The sequence below is a fragment of the Gigantopelta aegis genome, chromosome 15, assembly GCF_016097555.1.
Source record: "Gigantopelta aegis isolate Gae_Host chromosome 15, Gae_host_genome, whole genome shotgun sequence".
NCBI classification, from domain to species: Eukaryota; Metazoa; Mollusca; class Gastropoda; order Neomphalida; family Peltospiridae; genus Gigantopelta; species Gigantopelta aegis.
The window spans coordinates 39,947,339-39,967,417 of record NC_054713.1 but is presented as its reverse complement, the minus strand read 5'-3'; the positions used below and the strand labels follow the sequence as shown (position 1 = coordinate 39,967,417).

Here is a 20,079-nt window from a genome sequence, read left to right as displayed (position 1 = left end):
TAACACATTGTTGACTCGTAATATCTGAGGTTTATTTTGGTAGCATTGATGTTGTAAATTTGTAGCAAGTGCCTTTATTACTTAAAATGTAAAATTGTCAACATTCAGTGTCTTTAATAATACAATTACAAATACAGATGAAGCAATTCAATTGATAAAAAAAAGATCACCATAATCTCATTTTTAAAGTACTTAAATATATAAATATTGAGAGAGAGAGAGAGAGAGAGAGAGAGAGAGAGAGAGAGAGAGAGAGAGAGAGAGAGAGAGAGAGAGAGAGAGAGAGAGAGAGAGAGAGAGAGAGAGAGAGAGAGAGACACACACACACACACACAGAGAGACAGAGACAGACAGAGAGACAGAGACGGGTGGGTGATTTTTGGTGGTGGTGGTATAAATAAGCTAGGGAGAGAAAGGGGTGAAAAAGAACATATTTTCTAACAAAACACCATTTTACAGTATCCTGAATATATCATTTGTAATCCAGGGGAGAGCACTCTGGTTCATTAACACCTACTTCCGGACCTAAAACATGCTTCTCTCCCTTTTCCAGGTTTGGAGCGACTGATGCCGCCTGGTGCGAATCCTCTGGACCCGCAGTGGCTGGAGTTACAGCGGCGATTCGGCGGTGGTGGCATACCCTCCGGCATCGTTCCCATCCAGGGAAGTGGTCACCCAGGCAACCCTCATATTCCGGGAGTCTACCCTCCTTCTAGTCTGGCCAGTGACCTGATGGCAAGAGAGAGAGAAAAGCAAGATAGACTTGGTGAGTGCAGTTTTTTTATACATAGTAGACTAGTCAGTGGTCGAAATACTGCTGTACCGAGCAGTTCTTGCTGGGAGATATGTTTGGCTGTAGTCTCAGCAGACGTGGGCCCCGTTCCACGAAGCGATCTTAGCACTAAGATCACCTTAGTGCATAAGGTAGCTATGTACATAAGGTGATCTTAGGGTTAAAGATTGCTTTGTGGAACAGGACCCAGCTCTTATTTTAGGTTTATATTCACACATCATGTTTGTCTGGCTCCATTTTGATTCGGGCCCGGAACATTTTGGCAGAAATTTCAGCCAATTTCAACTTCTGGTAGTGTTTAGTAGATCCACAAATTACTGGATACAGGCTCTTTGATATAAGAACACGGAATATCCAGAAAGTGCTCAGACAGTCTTATTTTTAATCATAGGTGTTTGAGATGGGTGGGGTGTGTGTGTGTGTGGGGGTGTGTGTGTGTGTGTGTGTGTGTGTGTTGTAGCTATTACTAAGGAATTGGGTATTTTAAAGAGCTATGTCCTGTAAAATTTAAATGTGGATTCCTTCCAGCCATTCTTATTCAGTGCTATCCCATAGAGCTTTTTTTCGTCTTAAAATAAACTGTTAAAATGAGAGCTAGGGTGTTTATTAAAAAAAACCCCACCCCAAAAACCCCAAGACGCGATAGCATTAGGTAAATGTTCATATTCCTATCAAAGGTCATGGTATGTGTTATCCTGTCTCTGGGATGGTGCATATAAAAGATCTCTTGCTACTAATGGAAAAATGTAGGGGGTTTCCTCTATAAGACTGTCAAAATTACCAAATATTTAACATCCAATAGCTGATGATTAATAAATCAGTGTGCTCTAGTGGTGTCATTCAACCAAAAGCTTGATCTAGCAGTTTTGAAAATGAAATGTAAAGGTTAATTCATGTTTACCAATTTGGTGAGAACCTTTTTTAATCCTAATGTATTTGATTTGTTTGGCCATTTTCAGAGGCCATTATTTGTTACAATGGCAATGGTATGTTGAAAAATTTAAGAATTAAAAGTATATCAATGAGTGCATCATATACAAAACATTTTATTGAACAGACTGTTGAATGATTGGGCTTACATCAGGTTTATTCAACAGTTAAGAGTTAAAACTCCAACAGCGTACATAATGTAGCATACATATGTGTTTAGGTTTACATCAGGTTTATTCAACAGTAAAAAGGTTAAAACTCCAATAGCATACATAATATGTGTGGGGTTTTTTTTATTTATTAAGAGACTTAATTAACAGTAAAAGAGTTTAAACTCTTATTTATTCAACAGTGAAAGAGTTAAACTTCAATAGTGTACATGAAATGTTGTTTTTTCGGCTGACATAAATTTATTCAACAGTGAAAGAGTTCAACTTCAATAGTGAACATGAAAGGTTGTTGTTTTTTCGGCTGACATAAATTTATTCAACAGTGAAAGAGTTAAAACTGCCAATAATATACATGATGTGTGTTTAGGTTTACATCAGATTTATTCAACATTGTAAGAGTTACAACTTCACCAGTGAAAGAGTTAAACCTCCAATAATGTACATGATGTGTGTTGTTTAGGTTTATTCAACAGAGAAAGAGAGTTAAACCTCCAATAGTGTACATGATAGTGTACATGATGTGTGTCGTTCAGACTTTCAGATTTATTCAACAGTAAAAGAGTTAAAATTTGAGTACATGATAGTGTACATGATGTGTGTCGTTCAGACTTAAATCAGATTTATTCAACAGTAAAAGAGTTAAAATTTGAGTACATGATAGCGTACATGATGTGTGTTGTTCAGACTTAAATCAGGTTTATTCAACAATGAAAGAGTTAAAATTTGAGTACATGATAGTGTACATGATGTGTGTTTGGGCAGTATCCCAGTTCGATACTAACATTTCAAAATGTGGTATCCCACCTGAGAATTTAGTATCCCACTTAAATGAAATTTATAAATAACATTGTAACAAACTTGACCACTCTTGCTTTAAGTTCATCAGTAAATAACGACTTTAATTGTTTCAGCGAAAAATAAAAACGCAGGATTAAAAAACCAAACAAACAACATTATATGGTATCCCGGTGGAATACTGGGTTCTTGAAGTCTAGTATCCAGAAAGAAATTTTGGTATCTCCGAGATATCGGGATACCATTAATCTCAAACACTGGTTGTTTAGGCTTAAATCAGGTTTATTCAACAGTAAAATAGTTAAAATTTGAGTCCATGATAGTGTACATGGTATGTGTTGTTTAGGTTTATTCAACAGCAAAAGAATTAACATTTGAGTACATGATAGTGTACATGATGTGTGTTGTTTAGGCTTGCAAGTGAGCTTGCCGTTTCTGACAGGTGAACAGGTTTACCAGCGTGAGATGGAGCGAGTGTCGGCCGAACGCTTCCAGGCCGAAAGAATGGCCTCCGACCCGGTCCTGCGCATGCAGATGGCGGCTGCGATGCATGCCCACATGCATACGCATGCCCACTCCCACACGCACCTCCATGTCCACCCCCAGGATGGACTCCCCTGGAACGGGAATGGATCGCCCCACCCTTTGACGGGTTCGCCACAGTTTCCGCACTTATACCCGCCGTTGGGGCCAGGTAAGCCGAGTATGATATGATAAATGGTGTAGGGTGGACTGGGTCGTGTTTCTGTCTCTCCTTAACAACCATCTTTTTCAACTTGTCGTTCCAGATGTGCTCCAAAACGATCAGTTGAGCGGAAGAATGATATACCAAATATACTCACAACGTCTTAGTAGCGAAATGGTCTTCATGCAAAGAGTATCGAATGACTCTTACCTACGCTCAAAGCCAGATAGGAGCCTCATAGACCCATCGCATTTGGCTTTTCAATTTTCTAGTAAGTTTCGTTATCCGACCCGCTCCCCTCTCATAATAAGCCTAAAAAAATAATTAAAATTTTTGTTTATTTAAAAATAAAATTTAAAATATATAAGCGGGGTTTTTATTATTTTAAATTGAATTTTTTTTTTTTTTTTTTTTTACTCTTTTCCAAATTTTAAAATTAATGTTAAAATCACTTCTTTTTTTTTGAAAAATAATTTGTTGTATTTGTTTTTCAAAATTTTATAGAGAATTTCGGTGTAGATCTTTTAAAATCTATATTTAGCTTTAATTTAAAAGAAATAAGTTGGATCTTTCGAATTTAATCCAAGCTTCTTAGGCTTTGGGAAAAAAGAATTTAGCTTATCAAATCGATGACAAAAGTAACCAAACTTTTTTTATTTTTGGATCTTTTTTTTTTTTTAACTGCTTAAAAAGAGCCCTAAAAAGTTGGTTGTATTTGTTTTAAAAAGCAACAGTAATTTTAAAACTATAATATTTTCTTTACAACTTGTTTATTGATTTATCTTATTTGCATGTATTAAATGTTTCATTTGCAAGTAGTTGTGTAGTTTATTTGTTATATTTGTTCCCTCAATCCTTTTGCATTATTTGTTTATGCATATTAAGTGTATCTGGTGAAATAACTTAGCACATGGAAAATTTTGTCGAACATTGATCGAAATTTATAAACTGAAATTGCAACACAAAATCAGTTCAAAATTGAAGAAAAAAATGGTTGTTTTGCCGAAAGAATGCTATTAATAATCTTTTGTTAATAATATTCTTTCTTTCTGCTATTTGTAGAAGTAAACATGTATTTTATATTATTAGATTTATATTTTTTTTCTGAATATTTTGGGCTGGTATTGTAAAAAAAGACTAGATAACAGGGTTATGTATTTTGTTGAATAACATATGTTTAGTGTACTTGTGTTTGGGTGTTGCATCCTTGCTATTGCCATCATGTTTTCCCTCATGCTTTATTTAGAAACAAATGAATGCCCATGAATACTGAACTGGGTTATAGACTAAACATCTATGGCAGAAACATCTCTGGCATCTTGTTCTTCAATGATCCGATCAAATAAAAATGTCATATACAGCAAACTTGGAAAAAACAACAAACAAAACAATAGTTGAATAAAAGAAATACGAAAAACCTGACTGTGGTAGTATTATATATATAAAACACTCTTAGGAAATATTAATAGGAAAAAAGTTCACAGAAAAATACAAGAAAATTTTGAAAAAAACATGCCCCCCCCCCCCCCCCCCCCCCCCCCCCCCCCCCACACACACACACCAAACAACAAAACCCAAACAAAAACAAACCAAACAACAATAACATACCCCACTATATGAGCTATTCTGTGTACATTTTTACTAAATATATATCTAGGAATGTAAACACTGAAGCAGTGTATAATTTATATCTATATTAAAAACCTGTGTATCATGGCATCAGAAAACCAGCCTCACTGATATAATGACTAATCCATTAGCATTAAGGCTAGTAGGTACTGGGTTCGCATCCTGGTACTGGCTCGATACCCAGAGCGAGTTTATTCAACTTAATGGGAGGCCGACAACCATTTGGTCATTCAAGTAGAAATTGCATGATAAGTAAAACTGAATACAGAGTACAGAGCTACTTCCCTTACAATTCATAGTATATACATGTGTACCATTGAAAAAGTTTAACCGGCCTTGGTGGTGGTGTCGTGGTTAAGCCATCGGTCATGAGGCTGATAGGTACAGGGTTCGCAGCCTGGTACCGGCTCCCACCCAGAGCAAGTTTTAACGACTCAATGGGTAGGTGTAAGACCACTACACCCTCTTCTCTCTCACTAACCACTAACCAACTAACCCACTGTCCTGAACAGACAGCCCAGATAGCTGAGGTGTGTGCCCAGGACAGCGTGCTTGAACCTTAATTTTATATAAGCACCAAAGTAAGTTGGAATGAAATGAATAAGTTTAGTGATATTCAGTTTGTTTACTCTTTAGTCGAAAGTCTGGGCCCTTGCTTATAAAACTTTTAGAGTCCAGACTCAATCTCAAATGACGTCACATGCATACAATCTGTACCGCGTTGTCATGATGTTACTGTCTCAGACTCTATTAGTCTCGAGTCTAGACTCTAAAAGATTTATAAGCACCAGGCCTGGTGCTGATAATGTTGTTTTGGTTTAAAACGCTCAAATTGAATTTTATTGTAATTTTTATGTAGTGTTGAGTGCGTCGTTAAATAAAACATTTCTGTCCTTCCTTCTTACACACATGTATGTCATTAGGTCATATTCATCTTCTTTCTGCCCCCTCCCCCTGGAAAAAAACAAGAAAAAAAAAAAAAACCCAATTTATGACGGACATGGTATATTCTAAAATTGCAATTACAATGAGGTAGGTGTTCAGTGCATGGCACTAATATTTTTGGTGTGTTTTTGACACTCCCCCATGTGTATACGATTATTAAAATGTGTCAAACCACAGATGGAAACAGCAATACATTTTCCAGTTATTGCAATAGGTGTCATCAAATTTGGAAACAGACCAGGGCCCATATTTTCGAAGCTATCTTAGCCCTACGAAATCATGAAACCATTGTAGGCTATGACATCACTATGGCAATGCGCTGTAGTGACGTCATAGCCTACAGTGGTTTTACAATTTAATAGCACTAAGAAGCCCTGATAACCAAGTGTTTGTCCAGGACAAAGTGCTTAAATATTAATTGGATATGAGCGTGGAAAGATATGAAACTCGGTGAAGTCGTTTGTAGTTTTAATCTATCTCTGCTTCTAGTGAGAGCCTCATGGATTCCTCGTGTCTCAGTTTAATAGTATGCTGGCTGCAAATGATATAGCTCGATTCTCTGCTAAATCCCACATTTTGGATCCAAAGTATAAGATGAGATGGAATCCCACAATATCTAAATTACATCACCTTTGGAATTCTAACACAATTCAGGGTTGGGGTGGATGTGGGTTTGGCATTCCCATTCAATGGGTGATATGTGAGATTTATAATCTGTTGTTTGTAACTGTCCAGTTTTCAGTTGTCATGTGGTATGATTGTCTCCCTTGAATGTGGCTATTGAAACAAAAGTCCACCACCATCCATCCCAGTACTCCCATTTTTGTTGTTTTTAAGTCCATCATTTATTTTTATACTTTCACAGTTCTCTCTCTGCACTTAGTGTCCCAGTCTTTGTCTCACCAGCTATGACAGTTATGTGACTGACCCTAGTTTTTAAACAATACGATACATTTTTAATTGTTGGAGCCATCTTTGATAATTGAACTTCAACATTACTTCAGTTTTATTGTATAGATTATCTCTTTCCAAACATCATCCAATGTGTTTCTAGTCATTCAACCTGTGAGGCTTAAGCCCAACTTTCCACTTTACCTCCTTATGGCTAAAATTCTTTTGAGATTAAATATTTTTACATTCACTTTTTGAACTGCCTGATTTAAATTATTTGTGAAAATTTTTTTAATTAATAATAATAGTGTTAGATTTTTTTAATAATAATTAAATGGGTTTTTCTAGTGCTTTCTAAAATATTTTTATTATTATTAAAATCCCAATTCCATTTTGGTATAATAATTATAAATTGTCCATTCCTATTCTGTCCCGAACCAGATCACTGGCTATCGAGGGTCCGGGATAGACATGCCTGAAAACCTTAGTGGTATAGGAGCATGTTAAAAGGGTGTTTTTTCTCTCTGTGTGTCTCTCTCTCTCTGTCTCTGTCTCTCTGTCTCTGTCTCTGTCTCTCTCTCTCTCTCTCTCTCTCTCTCTCTCTCTCTCTCTCTCTCTCTCTCTCTCTCTCTCTCTCTCTCTCTCTCTCTCTCTCTCTCTCTCTCTCTCTCTCTCTCTCTCTCTCTCTCGTCATTCTTGTGTTTGTAATGCCACGAAATGCATATTTAAAAAAAACCCAAAACCCGCACATACCTCTGAGATGTAATGGTTATAAAGACTCGGTGTCCATTTTTAATGGGTTAAAATTAGGTTCTGCAGCTTTAAGAACATAGTGCCAGCCAGTTTCAGTCACATTTGTTTCTCTAGTTTTTGAAATGAGCTCTCATTGGGACTTTTGAATTAAGTAAAATTGTTTGTCAACATATTCATTTTTTGGATATCATTTTGGATTGAGTAATTATTGCTTAGCAAATCAGAAATTGTTAGTACTGAATACACTTCCAATCTTATTTCTGATTGGTCATTTGTTGTTTAGCTAGTCCATATCATTTAACTCGTGATTTCTGATTGCATGAATTATATAAATCTTAATTATTTATGTAAATATATGCTCTGTATTGGTTTGTTTAACCCTGGAGCGGATCCTAATTCATGCTTGAACTATGTTAATCTTCATAATTTATGTTAATTTATGCTCTGTATTGGTTTACTTTACCCATAAGATCCTAATTCATGCATGATCTGTATAAATCATCATAATTCATGTTAATTTAACCCTGTAGCAGATCTTAATTCATGCCTGAACTAATGTAATCTTCATAATTTGTTAATTTATAAATCTAAATAATTTTTGTAAATGTATGCTCTGTAATGGTTTATTTGACTAAAAACCAGATTCATATTCAGGCATGAATTATATAAATCTGAATAATATATGCTCTCTTATGGTTTATTTAACTAAAAAGCAAATTCATATTCATGCATGAACTAAATAAATCTGAATAATTTATGTTAATTTATGTTGTGTATATTTTAATTTTTCCAGGAGCAGATCCTATGTCCAGCCTTCTTGGACAAAGTGCAGCGGCTGCAGCAGCGGCAGCACCGGGGGCAGGAACATCGGCCCCTCACCCTCTGTCTTGCCTGCCCCCGGGGATGGCCCCGCCCCACGTGATCCCGGGGAGTCGAGAACATGAACTGTTACAGCGAGAGCTCTACAGTCGGATGTACGTCGATCCAGCGGTGGCACATCAGGTGAGAAACACTTCATCATTATCACTTCTATATGTTTATTACATACCTATTCAATCTTACTATAGTGATAAAGACATTTTGAAATTGGCATATCAAAGGCTGTGGTATGTACTACCCTGTCTGTGGGATGGTGCATATAAAAAATCCCTTGCTGCTAATCGAAAAGAGTAACCCATGAAGTGGTGACAGCGGGTTTCCTCTCTCAGTATCTGTGTGGTCCTTAACCATCTGTCTGACGCCATATAACCGTAAATAAAATGTGTTGAGTGCGTTGTTAATTAAAACATTTGCTTCCTTTTCCTTTTAAATGGGGAATTTGCTTTTTATTTTTACTGCAGTTGGTGCCTTTTATTTACTGGCGTCATATATGATTTATAAATGACGTCACATCGTATTTGAAACATTACACAAGGCTGTCGCAGAGTATGATTCTTAACGTTAAGTAAATCCATGAAAGGAGTTTTGATCATAGATTTAATAAAGTGTTGTTATGACGTTAAATTAAAAAACATTTTTTGTAAAACATAAAAGAAAATATGTAATAAATACAGAACTTCACATACATTGTTCTGCACAGTCTCGTGGTATATATTCTTTCGCAAAAGTTCTATATTTGTATGTAACACCATCAGCCCATATATCATAAGCCAATACTAGTATACAGTGAAAGCTTTGTAAACTGGAATTCCCACAAAACCAGACGTTTTTCACGTTCACTTTTTTAACAAGCAGGATATAACTTAACCTCTAAACCGGATACCTCTTAAAACCGAATATTTTACTTGGTACAGAGGTTGTCCGGTTTAGAGGGGTTTCACTGTAGATGTAAGAAAAGCGTTGACAGTTGTTTACAGCAGACTATAGGAAGAGTTCATTTCCATATTGTGATAACTCCCTTTACGCCATTTTGAAAAATACATGGTTTTCCCTACGAAAAAGTTTCAGTGGTTAAAAGTCTCGTTTTAATGGAAACTTTACACATATTTTTGTGTACCTTCACTTGTAACACATTTCATTTTTCACTTCAACTTATTTTCGTGCTTATATCCAATTAAGGTTCAAGCAAGCTGTCCTGGGCACACTACTCAGTTATCTGGGCGGTTTGTTCAGGACAGTGAGTTAGTAGTTAGTGAGAGAGAAGAGGGTGTTGTGGTCTTACACCTACACATTGTCATTAAAACTCATTCTCGGTTGGAGCCGGTACCGGGCTATGAACCCTGTACCTACCAGTCTTATGTTGGATGGCTCAACCACAACACCACCAAGGCTGGTGACTAACAACACTGCAGGATCTGAATCAGCCGGTAGAGTACTCACATAAGAATGACATTAATGAGATAAAATTAAAAACTTGTTAATGGCACAAATGGTATATTATTTTAGTTATTTAGTTATTTATTTATTTTATTTATTTTTTATTATTTTATTTTTTTCAGCTGTCTGCACAAGCTCATCACGATGCTCTTCAACGTCAACTTGCGATAGATCGGGAGAGATACGGTGCTACCGGACACCTCCCCCCTCACTGAGTATCTCCCCCCCCCCCCATACCGAGTACAGAGTTTCCATGTGCTTCGTGTTACCAAAATGGATGAAATAGATTATAGATAAAATGTGGATGGCTATCTGAATTGACAAGCTAGCAGGAAATGGAAGTAAACGTTAGGGGAATATTGGAACTTCAGAAAAAATATCCAGACTTCAGGAAAGACAGCTGGACTTCAGAAAAAATATCCAGACTTCAGAAAAGACAGCTGGACTTCAAAAAAAATATCCAGACTTCAGGAAAGACATCTGAACTTCATAAAAAATATCCAGACTTCAGGAAAGACATCTGAACTTCATAAAAAAATCCAGACTTCAGGAAAAACAGCTGGACTTCAGAAAAAATATCCAGACTTCGGGAAAGACAGCTGGACTTCAGAAAAAATATCCAGACTTCGGAAAAGACCGATGAACTTCAGAAAAAATATCCAGAAGTTAGGAAAGACTTAAGAAAAAGACTTAAGCTGGACTTAAGAAAAAATACCCCAAATGTCATTAATTTTTCCAAATTTTTTGGGAACAGCACAAACTTCGTGGAAAATACTCCAGCTTCATAGAAAGTAAATGAACTTCAGGGGGAATGACCAACATTCAGGGAAAATAACTTAAACAGCAGGAAAAATGCTCTAATTTTCATGTGAAATACATGTGAACATGGATTTACTGGAGAATACCAGAATGTTAGTGAAAATATCAGAATTTCAGCTAAAATGTTCAGTTTTTCTTAGAAATTAAATGGAAATTGCCTAAACATGAGGGAAAACGCCCAAAGTGAACTTCACAAGAAAACACTTCTTAAGTTCAGTAAAAAATAACTGGTCTCAGTCAAACTTAAAAAAAGAGAGTAATTTCAGCTGAAGACACTCACTTTAAAACAAGTATGTGAGCATATGTAACAACCTCGGATGATGGGGAAAATGACCTTAGTTTATGGGTGAGTGAAGACTGAAAATAATGTTTATCTTCAGTTGTGACACTTGTACAGTGTATGTTTTTTTCCGGTGTACAGTTCAGAGGTCAATTTATTGACTCTTTGAATACATTGCATATGTTTCAAGTGCGGAACTAAATGGACCGACTCAGTGACTGCCAACCTACATGTTCTAGTACAAAATGTCTGTAGATTCCACTAGAATATTCCTGGAGAAAAAAAAAAACATAATACGGTTCAGTGTTTATTCCATTGTGCAAGGACAATGGAACATGTCTTGAGGACAAAACAATGATTACCCTATGAATCAAAGTGATGTACAGTGAAAATGGTTGATCCATAATTATATTATGTTCTGTTGCAAAATAATGTGTTGAGAGAGAGCTAGTCCAGCTAAAATGGCATCCCTGTTTTAAAATTAAAATAAGAAAAAAATATTACTTGGTCTCTCTAGAAATATAACTTGTGGAGAGAGACCCAATCCAAGTACAATGGCATGCATCCATGTTTTAAAATAATAATTAAAAAATTTACTTGGTCTCTCTAGAAATATAACTTGTGGAGAGAGACCCAATCCAAGTACAATGGCAGCCATATTTTAAGAAAAGTACCTTGTATCTTTTTATCTCAATGTTAATGAAATGACAGAAGGTACTTGTGCATACAAATGGCAGCCATGTATTCAGGGAAAATATACTTTTTCCAGGACAATAAGAACTTTACCAGTTAACAAGTTACTAAGTACTGTTATATGCAAGTGATTTTAACAAGTATCGAACCTTCATATTAAATCATATCTGGAAATAATAAAATCTATATCGTATACTCTAAAGCTACAGGATGTTTGGGACTGGCTAATAAAATCTGTATTGTATACTCTAAAGCTACAGTATGTTTGGGACTGGCTGATATAATCCATATCATGTCTTGCAGGATGTTCAGACTACAGAATTATACCGTTTTTCTGAAGACTTATTTCAGGATGTTGACAGAATGCAGAAGTTAAATCTGTGGCTTGAGACTTGGAATTGATCTGATCCATATGTGTATTCTAGTGTTTTAAGGATGACAAGACAGGGTGATCGAATCCAAGCCTTGTTTTCACAAGGTGTGTAGACTGGTGTAGAATGTAAACTGTTGTCCTGAAAATGGATTTCAGCATGTGTACAGAACACAAGTAAAATGGCCGTAGTGTTGGACCATTTCTCTTTGCAATATGTTAATTCAATGTGATTCAGATAAACATGGAAACAGCAATAAAATGTGTGGACGGGTAGCAGTGTATGTACGAAAAGAAAAGAAAAACTCAAACAAACATAAGACTAAAACATTCGAGAAAGGTTGAAGACTGCATCAGTTTTATCAATCTGATGTTTTGATTTTTCTTGGCCTGACTATGAACAGTGGAGACTGTTAAGCAAGGGAGGTAATCCTTGACTGTTATTTATATCACAGTCTTCATCTTCACAGTCGTCTAAAATGACTGACATAAATTATATATGCATGTACACTACAAGTGGCAATTGTAAATGAGCATTGCAGCATAAAAGGTGAACCGACAGTGGACGATATATGTTGGTTCAAATTCGTATTAAAGACCCATGTAAGTTTTATGGCAACTACATGTGTATCTGAAAATGGAATTCACATTTTTTTGATGGATATAAGAGTGTGCTATTTAATATTTTATTTGAAAGAAATGTTTGTGTGTAGCTGAAGTATTAAAAAAACCTACAAATTATCATGTGTATTTCAAGTCATTTGACATGACTATCCCGAGTCGAGCTTGGCAGTGGCCAAAGATTTGTGTCATAAGCAAATCTATAAACGTGTTTATAATATTTGTAAATTTTAAATGTTTTTATGTCTTAATAGATAACGTAACTGTTGTGAACATTTTTTTTTTGGTTGTTTGTCTTTTTGTCCAGTAAAACTGAGACTTTTAGACAAATTGTAATGTTGTTGTTTTTGTTTTTTTTTTTTTTTTTTTATGTGGTCATTAATCATGGGACAGTTCTGTGTACAACATAGATGGGTGGACATCATGTTGATTAACCCTTTCACCACTAAGTTTCTTCATTGCAATATTCATTGTATTTAAATTGTCTTGTTCATATGGTTTAAAGGGTTAACCAATCATTTGGTGTGATGACAAACCTCATTGTTGTACAGAAATGTTGGACAATGAGAGCTTCTGTATGTATCAGATGTGTTGATTGGACAAATTCAGCAGACCGAGGATTCCCAAAAGCCGAGATCTTGAGCAAAACTGAAAGTACACTTTAAGCTAATAGGAGAAAACAACTAACTAAAAATAAAGGGCAAAATTTACGGAGTCCATCTTTTTTAAACACAGGTTCAGTGTGTGATTTTGAGGAGAGTCCGGGAGCCCGAGGCTTGCAGAACTCCTATAGGACTCTCTAGATTGGCTCAAAACAATTATTTGTATAAATGAATTGATTCTTCGAAATGACACAGTCAACATATATCTCAAAATCCTGGGAAACCAGAGTCTTGAATAGCGATCTTTTCCATGGATTTAATCAAAATATGTAATGTATTTTCTGTTCTACTGGAGACGCACAGCAGGGATCGCTGGGTTGGTGGCGGGCTCTAAAGATTTGTAAACAGGGAGTCCTTATGACACTTAAATTTTTTAATCCAAAATCGCACACCGACACAGGTGCATAAACATTGTAAATGCATGTAATTTGACTTGTGTAAGACAAAAGCAGACATTGTAAAGTTGGCTCAACGTGTTCAATTCTCTCCCCTTGACTTTGTAAAACTGAAAGTACCCTTTATAAAGATGATTGAGATGTAGGTGGGGGCAATCTTTACTTGATTAAACTAAAATACATTAATGGGAGGCAACACAAACATTGCTCTAAATTTGATGGGTGATCTCTCTTGGACTATAACGAGTTCTCCCATACTCGTTTTTTAAAGGCTATGATATGCAGTAGCAGAAGGTGTCTTATCAGTTTTGACCATGAGTCAGACTTCCTTTCCTCTTCAGCTGACTAAACTGAAATTAGTTTTGGGAAGATAACTAAGAAGGCAGGAAATATGTTGGTTATCTCCTTATCGCCAAAATTAGCACCATATAAAACTTCAATAGCATTTGGCTGGGTGAAAGTTCAAAGTGATCCAAATATATTGTTGAGTAATTCATACTGCTACACGTCTAATGTGTAAACTGAACTATTTTATTTTTATGCAAAACGTTTCTATTAGAGACAAATTAAGGGGAGAGAACTGAACTATATTTTTTGTTTGTTGATTATCTCCCCTTAAGACCAATTTGAGTATCGTGATAAGGGGAGGTAAATGAATTAGTTCATTGTATTTTATCACCATACAAAATGTTTTAAGTTAAATTAAAATTATCTGTAAACGTGTATAATATGTTTTTTATGAAGACAAGAATTTGAACTGTAAATTCTGGTGCATTATATATTATTATTATTATTATTATTATTATTATTAAAACTGTTGTGATCGTCTAAAATGGTGAAACATATTTAATCAAAGGTAATATTTGTGTTCTTTTTGTACTTCTGTTGAAACCAGACACCATTTCTAGATTCTGAGGTGGCATTAACTCTGTTCTCTTTGATTTTTACAAACTTTCTTTAACTTTGGAACTTTATATAACTAGGGGTGGGCAAGAGAGCTTATCTCCCCATCCAGGTCAAGAAGTGAAACAAAGAAAGAAAGCCTTGTACAAATGCCTTTCATATTATTATCTAGAAATGGTGGCTGTAGAGAATGGCAAGAGATTTATTTGGTTATTTTTAAAACTTAATTGTGAATACATAAGTTTTTAAGATTAAATTTTTAGTTTCATAGCTGTACATGCATGACTTTAATATGCATTTGCTTTTGATTCTGGAATGGCAAGACACTGTATTTCTCATAGCCTTCGTTGACTTTTGAACAGCTAAATTTTGGTATTGGTTAAACCACACACATACTCATAAAAACACTTTGATGCACAATCATTTTTGATATTTTACTCCAAAAGATATAGACTTCTTCGAGGCATTTTTTTTCTGGATTGATTAATAAAACGTTCCACTAATATTACATTTTTAAAAATCCATATTTTCAAACTTACACTTGATCCATTGATGGTTTCAACAAAGAAACATATTTAATTAAAATTTAAAATGAAACACAGAGATCCTATTTTTAAAAATAACCCTGTCATCAAAATAATCACCATGTATACTAAGAGTAAGATATTAGTTTAAAATGCCCTTTAAAAAAGTCTGTAGAGCTTGTAATGACGGTGGTACCTTGAGCACCACCAGACACAGAACTAGTGGGTTCAGGAACGATAACTGCATTGAATTACGTTCACGAACATTAACGTCTACTAAGTAAGTTTTTATAGTTACGCCCCTTTGTACCTTAGCTTTCTGTTAATACATGTAATTACCCATGAGCATCGTGATGCAAACTAGCGCTATCATAGACATAGAATTTATCCTATTCGGTGTAATTCTATTATTTGTAATAGAACAAAACGAGGGCCGGTGCACCTAAAATCGCCTTGTCCTAAACAACTGCCCAGTTCGCTTAAAGAAAGCGCTGGCTCTGGAATCAACCCATTATTTGATACTTTCTTAATGTGCACGATCTGCAATCACTAAAATTTGAATTGGTCCAATACATGGACGTCTGTGTACAAATGCCTTTTCTTTGTATTTCAAATGCTGGGATGTTTTATAATTATTACAGATGACGATGTTTTTGCAAATAATGTAGTATTTATGTGAGAACTGTACAGAACCAAATTATTTTGGTCTCGGTTGCCAAACCTTCATTCATTAAACTTCTGGTCTTAAAAAACTGAAAACTTTGTTCTTGTGTTATTTTTTTTTACTCATGTTGTTATTTGTACAAAATCATAGTAAACAAAATGATGTATGTTAAGCTCTCTAATTGCGACTTGAATTTATCATCATCATCATCATCGTCCTCAGCATAATGATGATGATGATGATCATCATCATCATCATCATCTGGGGTGGTGTTGAACTTGAGAGATATGAAACAAATGTGTTGGGGCCTGGTAGCAATACTCTAAGATACTGATTTTAAACATAGTATCAACAAATTTATCTTTTCGACTTGGCAACATCATTGGGATGGTGCGATTTCAAACAAGCTTCATTCTATCAAGCCAGTCTTGGGAGAGTGGCAGTCCTCCTTTAGGCAGTGCAGGAAGGATGAAATAGTCTTGTGTGGTGCTTGCATCGGTCATACATACTTGACCCATTCATTTATTTTGAAGAAGGATCTTCCACCTCAGTGTACTCTGATGGTACGCCACATTTTGGTGGAGTGTCCTCATCTCAAAGAAACTCGAAAAGATATATTTGGACAAACAAATGTGATGGAATCATTTCGTTTCCATCCAGAACTTATTTTACAATTTCTTCGAGATACTGATTTTTATTCAAAATTTTAATTGTATCTATCTATGATATTTATATTTTTGCACTGTTTTTATTTACCTGTTGAATTTTTATATTGATGTTGAACATAACTTTATTTGTTTGACTTAACCATAGTTTGACACCCAATAGCTGATGTATTTTTCGTGCTGGGGTGTCATTAAACATTCATTGATTGATTGATTCATTCAATACTCTAAGAATGCCTGTTTTCCTCTGGTCCTATCCATTGATCTAGGAATAATATAACAAGGCATGTGGTATACACTGTTGTGCTTGTGGAGAATGAATGAATGTTTAATGACACCCCAGCACGAAAAATACATCGGCTATTGGGTGTCAAACTATGGTAAAGGAAAAACAATGTGATGATCAACATCAATATAAAAATTCAAATTTCACATAAAACACAGTGTAAAGAACTGTGCAAAAATACAAATATCACAAATAGATACTGACTTTTACTCAAAATTTCAATTTGTGCTTTATTGGCCATTCTCAAAGAGAATGTTACACCCCTGCACCAGGATGAGGTTACAGCACGTGCAGGGGTGGTTGTGGAGAAATAACTACATCTAGTTCAACATAACTGATGCATCAAAGTATGTATAATACATAACTCTGCGACTGGTATAAAGAACTGTGCAAAAATACAAATATCACAGATAGATACTGACTTTTACTCCAAATTTCAATTTGTGCTGTATTGGCCATTCTCAAAGAGAATGTTACACCCCTGCACCAGGATGAGGTTACAGCACGCGCAGGGGTGGTTGTGGAGAAATAACTACATCTAGTTCAACATAACTGATGCATCAAAGTATGTATTCCACATAACTCTGCGACTGGTATATTTTGACATAACTGATGTTATGTGCTTCACGACTGGCATATCAAAGGCCATGGTATGTGTTATCCTGTCTAGGGTGGTGCATATAAAATATAGCTTGCTGCTAATCGAAAAGAGTAGCCCATGAAGTGGCGACAGCAGGTTTTCTCTCTCAATATCTGTGTGGTCCTTAACCATATGTTTGACGCCATATAACCGAAAATAAAACTGTTGAGTGCGTTGTTAAATAAAACATAGCCTTGCTTCTTCCTTTCTCTGAAGGGCAGGATTTAATTTGATTGGTAGTGCATATGCTGGGGTTGTAGGATTAAACCATCTCAGCAGACCTATTGCAGTTTTCCCCTCATCCCAACCTGTGCGCCATGACTAGTATATCAATAGATGTGGTATGTGCTGTCCTGCCTATAGAAAGTGCATATAAGAAATCTGATAATAATAAAAAAAAAATGTTTGAGATAGAGGCAGCGAGTCTACAGCTAGGGTCATGCCTTCCCTAAAATACCTAGTGTAAAAAGTTAAAACAACAAAGCCCATCTAGTAATCACCTGTGTAAATATCCACTAAACCCGTTTTTGTGAAAAATGATATTTGCCTTGGGAGTGGCAGTCTTCTTAAACACGGATAAAGTCCGTGACACCATTAGACGGAAGTAAAATATTAACAGATCAATTTATTTATTATTTATCCGTTTCCGTTAAGCACACACTTCACAGTGCAGTGGACAACACGGTTTGGAATGATTAATAGTTCTGGTGAGTGGCAGTCCTCTTAAAACCCCGCGTCAGACACTTATTCATTGGAGCTGTCAGGACCTGGTCAAAACATCCTTTGGACTCTGTATTGTGCAGGTTTCTTGCCCTCTCCCCATCCCCTCATAGCCCCAAGGCCCGTTTCGAATTTCGAAGGCCCTGAATGATTTTGTTACGTCGGTATCACTAAGTATTCGAGAACACCTGGAATCGTGAAAAATGGGAGATAATTCTGTAGCCACTAATGACTTGTAGCTCCGAAACACTTTGGACGATATGATGCCGGCTCGGTCGATCCTGACGGTTGTTTCGATATGTCTGGATGTACTGAGATTTTTTTCTCTATTTAACGACACCACTAGAGCATATTGATATATTAATAATCGGTTATTTCCTCTCATTGAAAGTTCATAGTCAACTGACAGGGCGGGACGTAGCCCAGTGGTAAAGCGCTCGCCTGATGCAAGATCGGTCTAGGATCGATCCTGGGCTATTTCTTGTTCCAGCTAGTGCACCACGACTGGTATATCAAAGGCCGTGGCATGTGATAACTTGTCTTTGGAATGGTTCATATAAAAGATCCCTTGCTACTAATGGAAAAATGTAGCGGGTTTCCTCTCTAAGACTATAAGTCAAAATTACCAAATGTTTGACATTCAATAGCTGATGATTAATAAATCAATGTGCTTTAGTGGTGTTATTAAACAAAACAAATTTCTTTTGTCCACCGACTGAAATTTAAAGGTTCATTGCTGTCTTATTAAAACTTTAAATATTCGTAATCCGAGTTGATTAAAACTTTAAAAGTTCATAGTCCTTTAAAGGACTTGAAAGGTTCACAGTTCTCTGATTAAAACTGTAAAGGTTCGTTTTCCTTTAATTGTAAAAGTTCATAGACATCTGATAGTCTAATCTGTCTAATTAAAAATAAAGATTCATAATTCTATGATTAAACTTTAAAGGTTCATAGTCCTCTGATTAAAACTTTAAAGGTTCATAGTTCTCTGATTCAAACTTTAAAGGTTTAGAGTTCTCTGATTAAAACGTTAAAGGTTCATAGTTCTCTGATTAAAACTTTAAAGGTTCATAGTTCTCTGATTCAAACTTTAAAGGTTTAGAGTTCTCTGATTCAAACTTTTGAGGTTCATAATTTTCTGATTAAAACTTTAAAGGTTTAGAGTTCTCTGATTCAAACTGTAAATATTCATAATTATCTGATTAAAATTTAAACGTTCATTGTTGATTCATGATCCGAGCTGATTAAAACTGTAAAAGTTCATAGTCGTCTGACTAAAACGTTAAGTATTCATCGTCCTTTAAAACTGTAAAAATGCGTAGTTATCCGGTTGAAACTATAAAGGTTCATAGTCTTCGGATGAAATTTACTGTTTGTTATTCTGAATGCTCATTTATGTGCATCCGATGTTTTCTTAGTTGCCTAATGTTTATTATATTGAGCTCAAAATAGTCTTGCATTGGCCATTTGACGGGCTACTGTCGCATTAGCTACATCCAAATTTTATAAGCACCTTTTCAAAGACAGTATAGCACATACCATAAACTTTGAGATGTATAATAATAATAATAATAATAATAATAATAATATGTATATATATGTATATATATATGCATATGTATATGTGTATGTGTATGTGTATGTGTATGTGTATGTATGTGTATGTATGTATGTATGTATGTATGTATATATATATATATATATATATATATATATATATATATATATATATATATATATATATATATATATATATATATATATATATATATATATATATATATATATATAGGTTATTACCAGAGTGTTTTTCGGTATCGTCAATATCATATTAGGAATAAAAATTGTATTATGCTCGCATAATACATTATTTTAATTCCTAATATATGATATTGACGATACCGAAATACACGAGTGTAATAATATCTTT

The 20,079-nt window shown here is 35.3% G+C and overlaps 1 protein-coding gene across 1 annotated transcript in view; it reads left to right on the top strand.

Moving 5' to 3' along the window:
- LOC121390005 (arginine-glutamic acid dipeptide repeats protein-like) overlaps positions 1-15,933 on the top strand; it is a 19,611-nt gene extending 3,678 nt beyond the window's left edge. Inside the window, exons 4-7 of the mRNA XM_041521698.1 lie at positions 554-766; positions 3,101-3,382; positions 8,385-8,593; positions 10,030-15,933. Of these exons, the coding sequence (XP_041377632.1) occupies positions 554-766; positions 3,101-3,382; positions 8,385-8,593; positions 10,030-10,122 (797 nt within the window). The 3' untranslated portion in view covers positions 10,123-15,933. The remainder of the gene's footprint in view (positions 1-553; positions 767-3,100; positions 3,383-8,384; positions 8,594-10,029) is intronic.
- The last annotated feature ends 4,146 nt before the right edge of the window (positions 15,934-20,079 follow it).